This window comes from Tetrao urogallus, assembly GCF_951394365.1.
Source record: "Tetrao urogallus genome assembly, chromosome: Z".
In the NCBI taxonomy this organism is placed as follows: Eukaryota; Metazoa; Chordata; class Aves; order Galliformes; family Phasianidae; genus Tetrao; species Tetrao urogallus.
The window spans coordinates 34737806-34751609 of NC_136816.1; the positions used below are offsets into that span (position 1 = coordinate 34737806).

The 13804-nt window shown below is 46.8% G+C and overlaps 1 protein-coding gene across 1 annotated transcript in view; it reads left to right on the plus strand.

Annotated features, from left to right (window-relative positions):
• Window positions 1-12517: 12517 nt before the first annotated feature.
• The window catches only part of AGTPBP1 (ATP/GTP binding carboxypeptidase 1), a gene marked incomplete at both ends in the record, with an annotated part of 56763 nt that continues 55476 nt past the window's right edge, over window positions 12518-13804 (plus strand). The window contains one exon of the mRNA XM_079548180.1: window positions 12518-12643. Within this exon, the coding sequence (XP_079404306.1) occupies window positions 12518-12643 (126 nt within the window). The remainder of the gene's footprint in view (window positions 12644-13804) is intronic.

Genomic DNA, 13804 nt, shown 5'->3' on the forward strand with positions numbered 1-13804 from the left:
GATAGTGCTCCTTTAAAACTGTATCAAACACACTACACGTTAGGCAGAAATCACAGAAAGTTGTTCAAGGAAGATTTTTTATTCCGCAATAAGACAGGGAGACTAACCAAATTTCATTTAAATGGCTACTATTACGTATAATCAGCTTGAAAGGTATTCAGTTTCCCTACTACTTGTTTACAGGCTACGAACCTTCAAAAGCTAAGAACACCAGAACTTTGTCAGTGCATGGCCATAACAAAGTTTGTACTGAAAATAAGACACATGAGAAGAACCTTCCTTAGAGAGGATGCAGGCAACACAGTTTTACCTTCTAGCGTTTTACACTGCTAGGAACACGAATGTCCTCCTGCTGCAACACAAAAAGCGTTGCTATGCCTCGGAACATATTTGTGGGCATTTCCGATACCAAGACCACCGCCAGAGCGTTAAGCAACAGCAGACTAAAACGTAATCTTGGAACAGCAGTGACCAACTGCTCCAAGCTGGTGCCGTGCTCCCACGCAGAGGCACCCCGAAGAGCGCTACGCGCACGCCGCCTCCCCACACGGTACCTGTCCCCTGTTGTGGGAAGGATGTCGGCACAGCCGTCAGGGAGCCCCGCGCCGCCCGACGGAAGCAGAAGCTTCCCGACAAAGGCCTCCGAAGACAGCAGATCTCCCGCGTGCCGGCGACTAACAAACAGCGGCGGCGACCGCACGGCTTCCCAACAGCGTTCGGGACGGGCCCCGCCGGCCCCCTCGGTTCAGTACCTCGCGGGAGGCCGCAAACCGCCGTGCTGCGCGGGTCGGGACGAGAAGAGACCTGCAGACACCGAAAGAGAGACTGAGATGGCGTTAAGGCCGCTAACGCCGGACCTCTCAGAGTCCTCGGGGCACCCGGCCCCGCAGCCGGACGGGCCTCCCCGCACCGCGCACGCCGAGCGCTGCCTGCGCTGCCTTCGCCGCCCCCGCCGGCTGCAGGACCCGTGCCTCGGCAGGGCTCATCGCGGCGGAGTGCGGCGGGAGGCGATCGTGCCGCCCTCACCTCGGCGAGGAGCGAGGAGTGCGACCGCGGCCCCGCACGGTGCCTCCCGCTACCCCAGCCAACGTACCTGCTCGCCGCCTCCAGCCCCGAATCCCGGCCTGGATGACGGAACGCATGCGCGCGCCCCTCCCTTCTCCCTTCCACGGCGCATGCGCGCGCCCTCGCTACCGGCGGCGGGGGCGCATCGCGAGAAGGGCCACTGGGCCGGCGTTGCCGCCTGCTCTCGGTGAGGGGCGGCGGGCCGGGGCTAGCCGAGCGCAGGCGGGCAGTGGTCGTTCCGGGGTGCTGTGGGTGAGGCCGTGTGGCCCTGCTGGGAAGAGGAAGGCAGAGCGAGAGCCCTGCCGGCGGGGCATCGGTTCTGTCTCCGCGGTTTTGCTGTCATCAGGCGTTACGTTACTCGTCTTGCGGGCAGTGTTAGTTATCTCGTCCTCTGGGGGAAACGAGCTGACGTTTCTGGGGGACCCACGGCTTCAGAGCCGTTTACTGAGAATTTGATCTTTAATTGCAAAGACTGAATATTTCCTGTGCCTAAAGCAAACGTCACAGTTATAGAACTCAGCTCTTACCGTGCTCTGATAAACAAAAAGAGCTTACTTAAGCCTAGAGGCTTCTGCTCCAGTGTATATGAAAAAGTTTTCATTTTCCATTTAAAATGGAAAAGCTAACTTTGCAATTCATTCTTCCTATTTAACACACCCCACGCACAGAGCAACTGTACATGGAGCGAGGCAAGAGGAGAAGAATCTGTGCCAACTGTCAGACCGCTGATAGCACTTGCTGCATCAGAAAGAGCTATCCTTTCGGATTCAGTGGCTTCAGAGATGTTTTGGGGGATCGTTCCACACTGCAGTCCTATGTTCTGAGAGGATGCCCTGCTCTGTGTGGTAGATGCCCTGTATCAATGATGCTGTGATTGCAAAGAACAGATCTTTGGTGCTGAACCTGATCGGAGCTAAGCATCTGTAAATGAAAACTAGTTACATCTACTTTCCTGAAGCAAGGAATATGGTGCCTGAGCCAGAACTCTGTAGAAAGAGTGCTGAATTTCTGGGGAATTCTATGTATACACTTCAAGATAAAAGAGCTTCTCAGATTATTGTTGCAGACATGATTATTATATAGATATTAAATTAATTTTAAAACCTGCAGTACTTAATGTAAATTAATTTCCAAAAGAGTATTACTTTTGAAGTTTGTTATCTACACTTCCATTAGCACATGCTTGTCTATGTTTCTGTACAGGCTGAACAGTAAGAATTATGACCTGGCTTTTGTGATGTGTCTGTGGTGACCTCATTCCAGTTCTCAGTAGACCAGTGGATGTATTGTAACTGACTTTAACTGCTTCTCTTGGCAAGAAAATTACCAGGAGTGAAAGATGAGAAGGTTGGTTGTTTGCGTGAAATGTCCATAAGAGTTTAAAAAATTACTTTGTGTTCACTGCGGTAATCAGTAAGCTGAGGTGCTTTCTATGAGCATAATCAAAGCATGTTATTTTCCTATGGTACAGTATGGTACAGTGAAGTTCATTGGTAGAGCAGAGCTGACTGATCTTTGTGGTACTTGCATGGGACATCCAAAGATATAAAACCTTTTTATTTATTTTTAGTTTCCATGCACTTACTTTACTAGTTACTAATACTTAAAATGCTTTGGTGTTTAATACAAAAATATTTTCCTGTTTAGATGTTAAGATCCACAAGATAGTCAACATCAAGCAAAATAGAGTTGGGGGAGGGTGAGAGGGAAAGGCAACCTGCATGTAGTAACTATATCCAGAACAGGTGTTCTTTTTTCTTGGCAGAGTGGGACTTGATTAAATGTAAGGATTATGAGGAACTTGCTTAAGCATTAATTATGGAGCACATTTGTTCCTATGATACAATAAGAAGACATCACTCTATACTAGATGTACATAGGCTGCTTTGTTTAAGGAAACTTCAGCTAACTGTGCACTGACTTGGAGTGTAGTCAGTTGACTGCCTGCTCTTTTTTTCTTTCCAAAATGATATTAATTCTGAAATTATTCTCGACCTACCTCGGTTCCCCTGATCCCTCTCTGTAATAGGTATGAAACCCTGAAGCCAGAGGGAGAGGTGACTGATGATAATGTGGGGGCACTGCCGCCAAGCTTGCCTAAGGTGAGGCGGTCAGCTCCGCGTTTAAAGACTGCCTCCTCCAAGAAAGAAAGGAGAGTGGTAGTTGTAGGTGACTCTCTTCTGAGAGGAACAGAGGGTCCAATATGTCGTCCTGACCCTACCCGTAGGGAGGTATGCTGCCTTCCTGCGGCCCGGGTCAGGGATATTTCTAGAAAACTCCCCAGCCTTATCCGCCCCTCTGATTATTATCCTCTATTGATAGTTCAGGCCGGCAGTGATGAGATCCCTGTTAGAAGCCTGAGGATTATAAAAAATGATTTTAGGAGACTGGGGAAGTTAGTTGATGGAGCGGGCATACAAGCAGTGTTTGCCAGCATTCCCTTGGTGACAGGGATGAACGCTGAGATGGCCAGGAAAAGCCATCTTATAAATGCATGGCTGAGAGGCTGGTGCAAGCGTAAAAATTTTGGATTCTTTGATCATGGGGTGGTCTACTCGGCATCTGGCCTGAGGTCTACTGATGGGAATTGCTTGTCTCCAAAAGGGAGACGGATACTTGCCCAGGAGCTGGCGGGACTTGTAGAGAGGGCTTTAAACTAGATAGGAAGGGGGAGGGGGATAAAGCCAGGCCTGCTAGAGAGCAGCCTGGGGAAGTGGTAGTGGGATTAGGTGAGAGGCGAGGGGCTCAGCTGAGGTGCGTCTACACTAATGCACGCAGCATGGGCAACAAACAAGAAGAGTTGGAAGCCATTGTGCAGCAGGCAAACTATGACCTAGTAGCCATAACGGAAACGTGGTGGGATTGCTCCCACGATTGGAGTGCTGCAATGGATGGCTATAAACTCTTCAGGAAAGATAGGCAAGGAAGGCGGGGTGGAGGTGTAGCTCTCTATGTTAGGGAATGCTTTTACGCTACTGAGATTATGACTGGGGACGATAATGTTGAATCCCTATGGGTAAAGATCAGAGGAAGGGCTGACAAGACAGGCACCCTGGTGGGCGTCTGTTATAGACCCCCAAATCAAGATGAAGAAACAGACGAGGTATTCTATAAGCAGCTGGCACGAGCTGCACAGTCGCCTGCCCTTGTCCTCATGGGGGACTTTAACTTCCCTGACGTATGCTGGGAGTACAGCACAGCACAGAGGAAGCAGTCTAGGAGGTTTCTGGAATGCGTAGAGGACAACTTCCTGATACAGCTGGTCGGAGAGCCCACGAGAGGAACTGCCCCACTAGACCTGCTGTTCACAAACAGGGAAGGTTTGGTGGGAGATGTGGAGGTTGGAGGCTGTCTTGGACAGAGTGATCATGAAATGATAGACTTCGTGATTCACGGTGGAGCCTGGAGGGGGAATAGTAATACTGCTACCTTGGACTTCAGGAGGGCGGACTTTGAATTGTTCAGGGGACTAATAGGGGGAGTCCCCTGGCATTCAGTCCTAGCAAGCAAAGGGGTCCAAGAGAGCTGGTTGCTCTTCAAAAAGGAAGTCTTAAGGGCGCAGGAGCAGGCAGTCCCCCTGAGCTGCAAAATGAGCCGGCGGGGAAGAAGACCGGCGTGGATGAATAGGGAGCTATTCCTGAGGCTCCGGGAGAAAAAGAGAATCTACCGCCTGTGGAAAGAGGGACAGGCCACTCAAAATGAATACAAGGAAGTTGTTAGGATGTGTAGAGGTGAAATCAGAAAGGCAAAAGCCCAGCTTGAATTTAACCTAGCTGCTGGTGTGAAAAGGAATAAGAAACTCTTTTATAAATACATTAACAGTAAGAGGAGGACAAAGGAGAATATCCACTCTTTGCTGGACGAGGCTGGGAATGTGACCACTGAGGATAAGGAAAAGGCGGAGGTTCTGAATGCCTTCTTTACGTCTGTCTTTAAAAGTCAGACCAGTTATCCTCAGGATACCCCTCTCTCTGACCTGGTAATCTCGGCTGGGGAGCACACTAACCCCCCTGCGATTCTGAAAGAAACAGTCAGAGACCTACTGCTCCAGCTGGACTGTCACAAGTCGATGGGGCCAGATGAGATCCACCCAAGAGTGCTGAGGGAACTGGCGGAGGTGATAGCCGAGCCGCTTTCCATCATCTGTCAGCGCTCCTTGTTGACTGGTGAGGTCCCAGATGACTGGAGGCTTGCCAATGTGACTCCCATTTATAAGAAAGGTCGTAAGGAGGATCCGGGGAACTACAGGCCTGTCAGCCTGACCTCGGTGCCAGGGAAGGTTATGGAGCAGATCGTCTTGAGGGAGATCATGCGGCATGTGCAGGGTGACCGGGGGATCAGGCCTAGCCAGCATGGGTTCATGAAGGGCAGGTCCTGTTTGACCAACCTGATCTCCTTCTATGATCTAGTGACCCATCTGGTGGATGAAGGAAAGGCTGTTGATGTGGTCTACCTAGACTTCAGCAAAGCCTTTGACACTGTCTCCCACAGCATTCTCCTGCAGAAGCTGGCAGTCAGAGGCTTGGATGGGTACACTCTTGGCTGGGTAAGGAGCTGGCTGGAGGGCCGGGCGCAGAGAGTGGTGGTGAATGGAGTCAAATCCAGCTGGCGACCGGTCGTGAGTGGTGTTCCGCAGGGGTCGGTGCTGGGGCCTGTCCTCTTCAATATCTTTATAGATGACCTCGATGAGGGCATCGAGTGCACCCTCAGTAAATTCGCAGATGACACCAAATTGGCTGGAAGCGTGGATCTGCCTGGGGGTAGCGACGCCCTACAGAGGGATCTGGACAGGCTGGAGAGCTGGGCTGGAGCCAATGGGATGAGTTTCAACAAGGCCAAATGCCGGGTCCTGCACTTCGGCCACAACAACCCCAGGCGACGCTACAGGCTTGGGGTGGTGTGGCTGGAGGACTGCGTAGAGGAAATGGACCTGGGGGTATTGATTGATGCTCGGCTGAACATGAGCCGACAGTGTGCCCAGGTGGCCAAGAAGGCCAATGGCATCCTGGCTTGCATCAGAAACAGTGTTGCAAGCAGGAGCAGAGAGGTGATTGTTCCCCTATATTCAGCACTCGTCAGGCCGCACCTCGAGTACTGTGTCCAGTTTTGGGCCCCTCACTGCAAGAAAGATATTGAGGCCCTGGAGCGTGTTCAAAGAAGGGCAACGAAGCTGGTGAGGGGTCTGGAGCACAGGCCATATGAGGAGAGGCTGAAGGAGCTGGGAATGTTCAGCCTGGAGAAGAGGAGGCTCAGGGGAGACCTTATTGCTCTCTATAACTTCCTGAAGGGAGGTTGTAGTGAGCTGGGGGTCGGCCTCTTCTCTTGTGTCATTAGTGATAGGACCAGGGGGAATGGTTTCAAGCTACGCCAGGGGAAATTCAGGCTGGACATGAGGAAGTATTACTTTTCAGAAAGGGTGGTCAGGCACTGGAATGGACTGCCCAGGGAGGTGGTGGAATCACCGACCCTGGGGGTGTTCAAGGAAAGACTGGATGTTGCGTTGAGGGACATGGTTTAGTAGGAGCTATTGGGAATAGGTGAACGGTTGGACTGGGTGATCTTCTAGGTCTTTTCCAACCTTAGTGATTCTATGATTCTATGATTCTATGATTATTGCTGTATTTTGTATGAGTTTGTAATACAGAGGCTATTTTTACACTATAGCAACTCATATTAAAACATGAATTTTTTAAGGATACTGACAAGGAGATATGAGCAGACTTGTTTTGTACTATTCAGCATTAAAAAAAAAAAAAAAATATCTTCTAACAGAAATTTTGATTTGCAGAGAGGGCTTCTGCAGCCTTGGAAGTACTATATCCCAGAAGTCAATCGAGTTAAATAGGCAAACGTAACTTACCTCTAAATCTTCTCTATTTGTAACACATTCTCATACTCTGGAGGTTGCTACTAAAACATGCTAAATAAATGGAAACGTTTAATAGATAAGTTTCCTTTGTTTGCTCTAGGAATCATGTGTGTATTTAAAATATACATTTGTTTATCATTTTTGAGAGTTGACAGTGTACTCTCCCTTCAAGTATCATCTTAAGTCCATCATAGCAAGAGATTACCTGCTGCAAAGCTATTTTCAGTTAGCATTTTCCAAAGAAAGTATCTCATCATCTTTATTCAAGGTTATTCCTTACATTTTGCTTTGCTCAAAGAACAGCTGAAATTTTTCAAGAACCTGGAATTTCTTTGTGTCTTGCCAACGGAAATAATTCATGCAGGGAGGGGGGGGGAAAGGAGATGTGTGAAAGCATACAGATACTTTCATGAATAGAAAGAAGTTGAGCTTCAGCTGGGCTGCAGTCTATTTTACTTCTTACTTACTTTTCTTTAATATGCTTGTATATGAAGGAATTTACCACAGGCTCTTCCTGATTAGTGGCTGTTTAAAAACAACAACAAAACCAACTGCCCCCAGTTTGCGAATTTGTAATACTTGTCAGCTATCAAATTCTAGTGTACTCACATTGCTAAAAATATATATGCTAACAAACAGGATATGAAAGGATAGTAAAATACTGCCCTAAGTGCAGAAATCAGTTGAACTAAATGATATGCATAAATTCTTCCCCCTCTAACAAACAAACAAACAACAACAACAACAACAAAAAAAACACCTGAAAATTGTTTGACTGTAACACAGGAGAGTCACTTCTCTTTTTTCTTTGTTTTGTTTTCTTCTGTTGTTGTTTTTAATATCTTGTATGTATAATTATGATTTGCTTATCAGTAGATACATAAGTGTCTGACTTAGTACAAGTCTCAGTACAAGCATGTGCTTTTGACATTTTTTCCTACTGTCCTGTTTTTAGCTGGTGTCTTCTGGCTGGTATGGTGCTGTGTTTTGGATTTATGAGAAAAAACAGTGTTGCTCTGGTGCTTTAGTTGTTATTGAGCTGTGGTTAGGCTAAGTCAAGGACTTTTCATCTCCTCATGCTGCCCTTGCCAGAGGGTGTGCAGAAACAGCTGGGATGGGACAGAACTGGAACAGCTGACCCAAACTGACTAAAGGGATGTCCTGTACCTGAATGGCATCATGCTGAACAATAAAACTGGGGGACTTAGCTGGGAGGGCTCCTGCTGCTCGGGGCCTGGCTGGCATCAGTAACCTGGCTGTGTATCACTTCTTTTGTATATATGCATATATTTATTATCATTTCCCTTACTCTTTGTCCTACTAAACCATCTTTATCTCAGCCCACAAGCTCTACATTTTTCTGATTCTCTCACCCGTCATGCTGTGGGACTGGAGATAAGGGAACAACTGTGTAGTGCTGAGCTGCCTACAAGGTTAAACCACCACACCACACCAAAACACCCATCCCCTGAAGACTGAGATGAAAATATCCACCAGGCTACAAATCTATACTTTCAGAATTAGTCTGTGCAAAGAATATTGATGGGTGATTTCTTTTGTAGTGTTATAAAAGCAAGAATATCTCAATGAGACACAGATGTGAGGTTGAACTGAATTGCTTTTGTGTGTGTTGAAACACATACATAGCAGAGCACAAAAGATATTCTCAAATGTGAAAAAGAACAGAAGCTATGTTCAGAAGAAAACAGAACAAAAGTACCGAGTATTCTAATGTTCAGAGAGGAATTACATATCTAAGAGATAAAGGGACAAAAACAAATTCTCCAGTGTGTATTCAGAGATAAGAGTTGACTCTCAAATAAGGGAGTGATTATTTTTCACAGCTAAGGAGGGCTGGTAGCTGTTTATCATCTGGAACTGACTGGATTTATTCAGTATACAGGGGCATAGATTCAGGCAAGGCAGACTGAACTAGTACAGATAAAGATTTACTAGTAAAGGAGGGAGTAACTAGGTGATAGGGATACTGAGGATGAGAGGGGGTAGAATCAAACAGTGCTTACATATTGTTATCATTAAGAGTAACTTGAAGAACTTTTTCTTATCCTCCTTGTTCTTCTTGCTTCCATAGGGGATAGCTATTAACTTAAAAAATGACCTGCTATTATTTCAGTTACGAATGCTGATTCTGTAAGACTTGGTACTGTGTATGTATTAGTAGATGTTGAGATAATGGAGGTAGTAAGTGTGCAGCTGGGGGTGGCAGCCTTTCTTTGCGTCTTTTGCCTTTGCATAACCTTCAGAAAGTGTTGCTGGAGTCACTGCTTTTATTAGCTTGCCAAAAATAGTAAATGAATGCACTACGATTTGTGTAAACATACAAGCTACTCTTTTTTTTTTTTTCTTTCTTTTTTTTTTAAATTTATGTTGCTAGACATAGACTCTCTTAGGGACTTGCTTTTCCACATTGAGTTTAGATTGAGACATATTTGTTACTTTTTTTCTTTTTTAAGTGCTTGGATTGTTCTATTGAAAAGTATGTACTTGGGACAAAATTTTGTTTAAATAGCAAAATTAGAGGCTTAGTCTTGCGTGGAACCAGTTCTGCACTGCAAGACAGTATTGCTGTAGCTGTTATTTTTGAAAGAGAGTGCCTGGGTTTGTCCAGCTTTTGCTTAATGGCAGTAATACTGTTTGTCATCATCTTATTTGCAAAACACCACAGATTTATGTTTTCCTCTGGCTAAGTAAAAACTTATTTGTTTACAGTAAAGATTTCATCTGGAAAGTTGAAAATTCTGTGAAATGAAATAAATAACTGTTATATTGTTTTTATAGTATCTGATAAATGTTTAGAATTGTGTTCTGTGATTTTTCAAGTATATCTTTACAAAGGATTCAAACCATTCACTTTTCACTGGAATGTGTTTGAAAACAGAATTAGGACAAATTCTTGCAGTCTCATGTAACTAAATTCCATCAGAACTGCTGAAAATTCTTACACAGTTAAGAACAATATTGGTCTGTTACTATGTTTTGTGCATTTGTTCTAAAGGCAAACTTGTCCTCTCTAGAAATAAGTCCTAAATGTGGACTCAATTTATCTGCAAAAGAAAAAAATAATAAATCTAAGTTCATTAATGACCTTCAACTCCCACAAGCAGATGTTCTGCTAGAAAAAACATGAGTTACAGAACAATCAGAAAATTTGATTTAATGTTTTGTGTTCTTTCTCTGGCAGAGGATTCTCATGTTTTTAGCTGATTTGTTTTTGTCGTGTGCCAGGACACACATGGAGGTATTTAATAATATTATTTTCTGAACAAATTAACTTGTCTGCCTCTTTGATCAGATAAAAAAAAAAAGAGAGAGATTTTTATTTATATTCTTCTTATTTGCTTTTTACTTGCCAGTGCCTGCCTGATACTATTTCTGTCTTTGATTGAGTCATACTTGAGTTTATTCTACATCTTCTAATGCCTGACATTGCTTTAGAGAGCTAAAATCATTCTATGAATAGAACTTCACAGAAAACTTTCAGCTGCATCGTTTTCTGTTTTAAAGTATTCTCCCTTAACAGCTGTCAGCTATGACTGCTGTTTTGGAACAATTAAGACTGTTCCTGCCTAGTGCCAATATGCTGTTAAATTACTGCATTCTGATTCTCTGGGTTCTACTTACTCAAGAGGGGTGACTGAATAATGTGTTAGGTAGGGGAGGGACAAAGCTCCATTCAAACCTGTGTATTTTCTGATTGTTCACAAGGTCTAGGAAGTGTGATTAATGTTTAAGTATTTGCTGGATAAACATCATGTAAGTAAAGTCAAGGATAACTGGTTACCACTCCTATCCATTTATTTTAATATGGTGGGAAGGGGAATTCAGAATGTGTAATCAATGTTTATGCTTAAGTGATATGATGATGAAATTAAGAATCTGTTATATCACCTTAAACTTAAATTAACTCCACCAAAATAGAAGCTAACTTCCCTGATCAGATGGGCAGAAACTGGCTGAAATTAACACTGTATTTCACCAGAACCACATAGGAGGGCTGGTATCTACTTGTACTCTATCACAAGTGTGCAGAAGTGGCCCCTTAGTCCCGACTATCAAGTTTCCATTGACGTGTCATTAAAGCAGTTTTGTTCCACATTCACAAGGTAAAGACATATATGTTCTCTACACAGATCACATGTGGATTGCTGCATGGATGGGAAGCACAATTTACCTAATCCCATAACACCATACCAAAACTAAAACATTAACAAGCAGTAATTGTAAACTGCTCTTCTTTAGCCCCAAGGAAGAGGTGACAACTGTCACCCAAAATGCATAGCTGTTTGTTAGTGAAAAAATATTGAAAATCTTTAGTCCAGTCCTTGGGGTTAGAATAAACCATGGCTTATAAGGCAGTGGTTGCAGCTACTTTAGCCAGATGGATAAGGCATATGCATTTTGAAAAGCAAGATGCATAAAAGCATGTACAATTTAGAATCTACATTGTGCTGTATGAGAAGCAGGATAGGCAACTCTGTAGTTACACAATGTTATTGGGAAACAGGCGTTGCGTATTTCTATTAGGGATTATGCCCTTGACGAAACCATTACCTATGATTACTAGTATATGAGAGATTTGGAATGGATTTTGATTTATCAGCCTTAACTAAAAGGCTGCTTCTCTTTTGTGAGTACTCTAAATCATCATTATTCTTGCACATTTCCTTTCTCCATGAAATGGAGGTACTTCATGAAATGTTTTTGTTGGCTGTTATGGATGGAAGTGTATCAAGGAGCTATGTTGCTGACATCTAGAAGTCATCAGTGAGCCGAGTGACTCAGACCTGAGATTAATTTGCTATAAAATCTAATGGTTCGGTCTGTTTCTTTGGTTTGGGCTTTTACAAATCCCCAGTCGGAGTTTTCTTTGGTGCTTCCTCAGCACGCTGGGTAGCAGGGATCTCTGTTCCACTTCCATCTGCGAGCTCTTACCTCCCACGAAAAATGGGGTATGACAGTGCCCGCGGGCCGGGGCAGAGACGGCTCGTGTGACGGAGGACTGTGTGACACTACAGGACCGCCACGGGCGAGGCTAATTCACGCGACTCGTCGCACTGATCTGCAGCCATATGATTCTTACACGACTCCCGGTTCGTGCAGCCGCCTGAGGCGGTCGCTCCCTCTCCCACCAGCCGGCTGCGACCGCAGTGTTCCGGAGCCTGCAGGGAGAGCCCGCGGCAGCAGCACAGCAGGTGGGGAAGATCTCGCCGTGACAGGCGGAGGGAGCCCTTCCACGCAGGCCGGCACCGGTCCCCCCCGCCGGGGCGCGGGGCGCCTGCGCAGGGCCGGGGCGCGGCGGGCGGCTCCGTGTCGCGCTGTGTGCCGGCAGGTTCCTGCCGCCGCGCGGATGAGACCGGCGGGGCGCGGCCCCGGCCTCAGCGCCGCGGGATAAGGGACACGCTCTGCCGCCTCGCCCGCGGCCCGCCACGGCCAAGGTGAAGTCCCGGGACGGACAGTGGGGGCAGGGCGGGGCCGGGCGGGGCAGCGCGCTGCGGGGAGGGGTCGGGGCCGAGGCCGCGGCGGAGGCGGAACGTGGTTGCGGGGCCTGCCTGGAATCCAGCGATGCGCGCTGCCTGCATCCGCCTGCGGAAACCGCCTGACCCCGCGGTAGGCGCCGTGCTCGTCTCCCTGCGCGCAGCTCCGCTGGCCTGCCCGGGGCGCTGGTGCAGCGGGGCCCGGCCTGTCAGTGTTGCGCGAGTCGGCGTGGGCACGGCACGGGGCCGCGGCTGCTTCTTCCTTCGTGCGCTGCTTTGCTTCTCATTACCGCTCGTGGGAATTTGGCATAGCTGTATGCTGCAGGTGTCGTTGCGAGCGCTTCGGAGAGAAGCTAAGCAGCGAGTAGCGCGTTGCGGTGGGGAAGTGGTGTTTTTCCTTAGTGCCGGCTGTTGTTTCAGACATGTGAGTAAACCTGTCACCGCCAGCTGTAAGCTCGGCATCGTGCCGTGGGGCAGAGGTGAGGTTCTGCGTACCCTTGCGAGGTAAAAACACTCTGAAACTTTTAGATAGGCTTGTCTTAGCGCAGGCTTTGTGTGTCTATGCGTCCGTTTCGAGGAAGTCAGCTACCAGCTAGGAGTGTTTCCCAGCAGCAGTACTCCAATAGATCGGCGGCGTGCGAGCTGCGCTATGCTGCATGGAGGGCCGCCTGCTGCTGAGGCTGGCAGCGCAGCGCTGCGTGTCACTGCCGCACGGTGACACCGCAGACACTGTTCTGTCCGTCGGCAGGCCCTGAGGGTGCAGCAGGAGGCAGCGCCTCAGCATCTGCTGTGAGCAAGTGCGCTCTGCGCTGGCTTCTCTTATTGCTGTTTGGGTCTGTGATGGAGCAGCAAGGCAGTCTCCTTTTCTGGAGACCTTGCTGTGTAACATCAAGGGCATTTTGTCACATAAAACGCTTCATTTCTAGTGTCTTAGCTCATTGTTGTGAGTTTATTTTTATGTCAGCTTAAGAACTTTTTTTTTTTTTTTTTTTTTTTTTTTTTTTTTTTTTTTGAGCTTTGTTTTTATTCTTCCAAAAAGCAACGCGAGGATGGCAGAATAAGGAGTACTAAGTGTGGGTGTTTGTGTGAAGCGGCACCCAACCACAGGGGGCAGTGCTCGTGCTGAAGTTGTCCGATTTGAGGTACTTAAATTTGTCTTCTAGGTGGTCTGGTTTGTGTACAAACAAAAATACACTGTTGTCTTGTAGAAGCATTTGGCTGATTTTTGTTGCAGTTAGTTTACCCCTATCCAAAATTAAGTGTAAGAGGCTCCAGCTAGACCAGGGAGGCCTCAGGGAGGTTTGAAGCCCTCTGGGCTGGTAGAACAGCTTGCTGTTTCACCCTGTGTTTGGATTTCAGCCTAGAGAAGATGTTC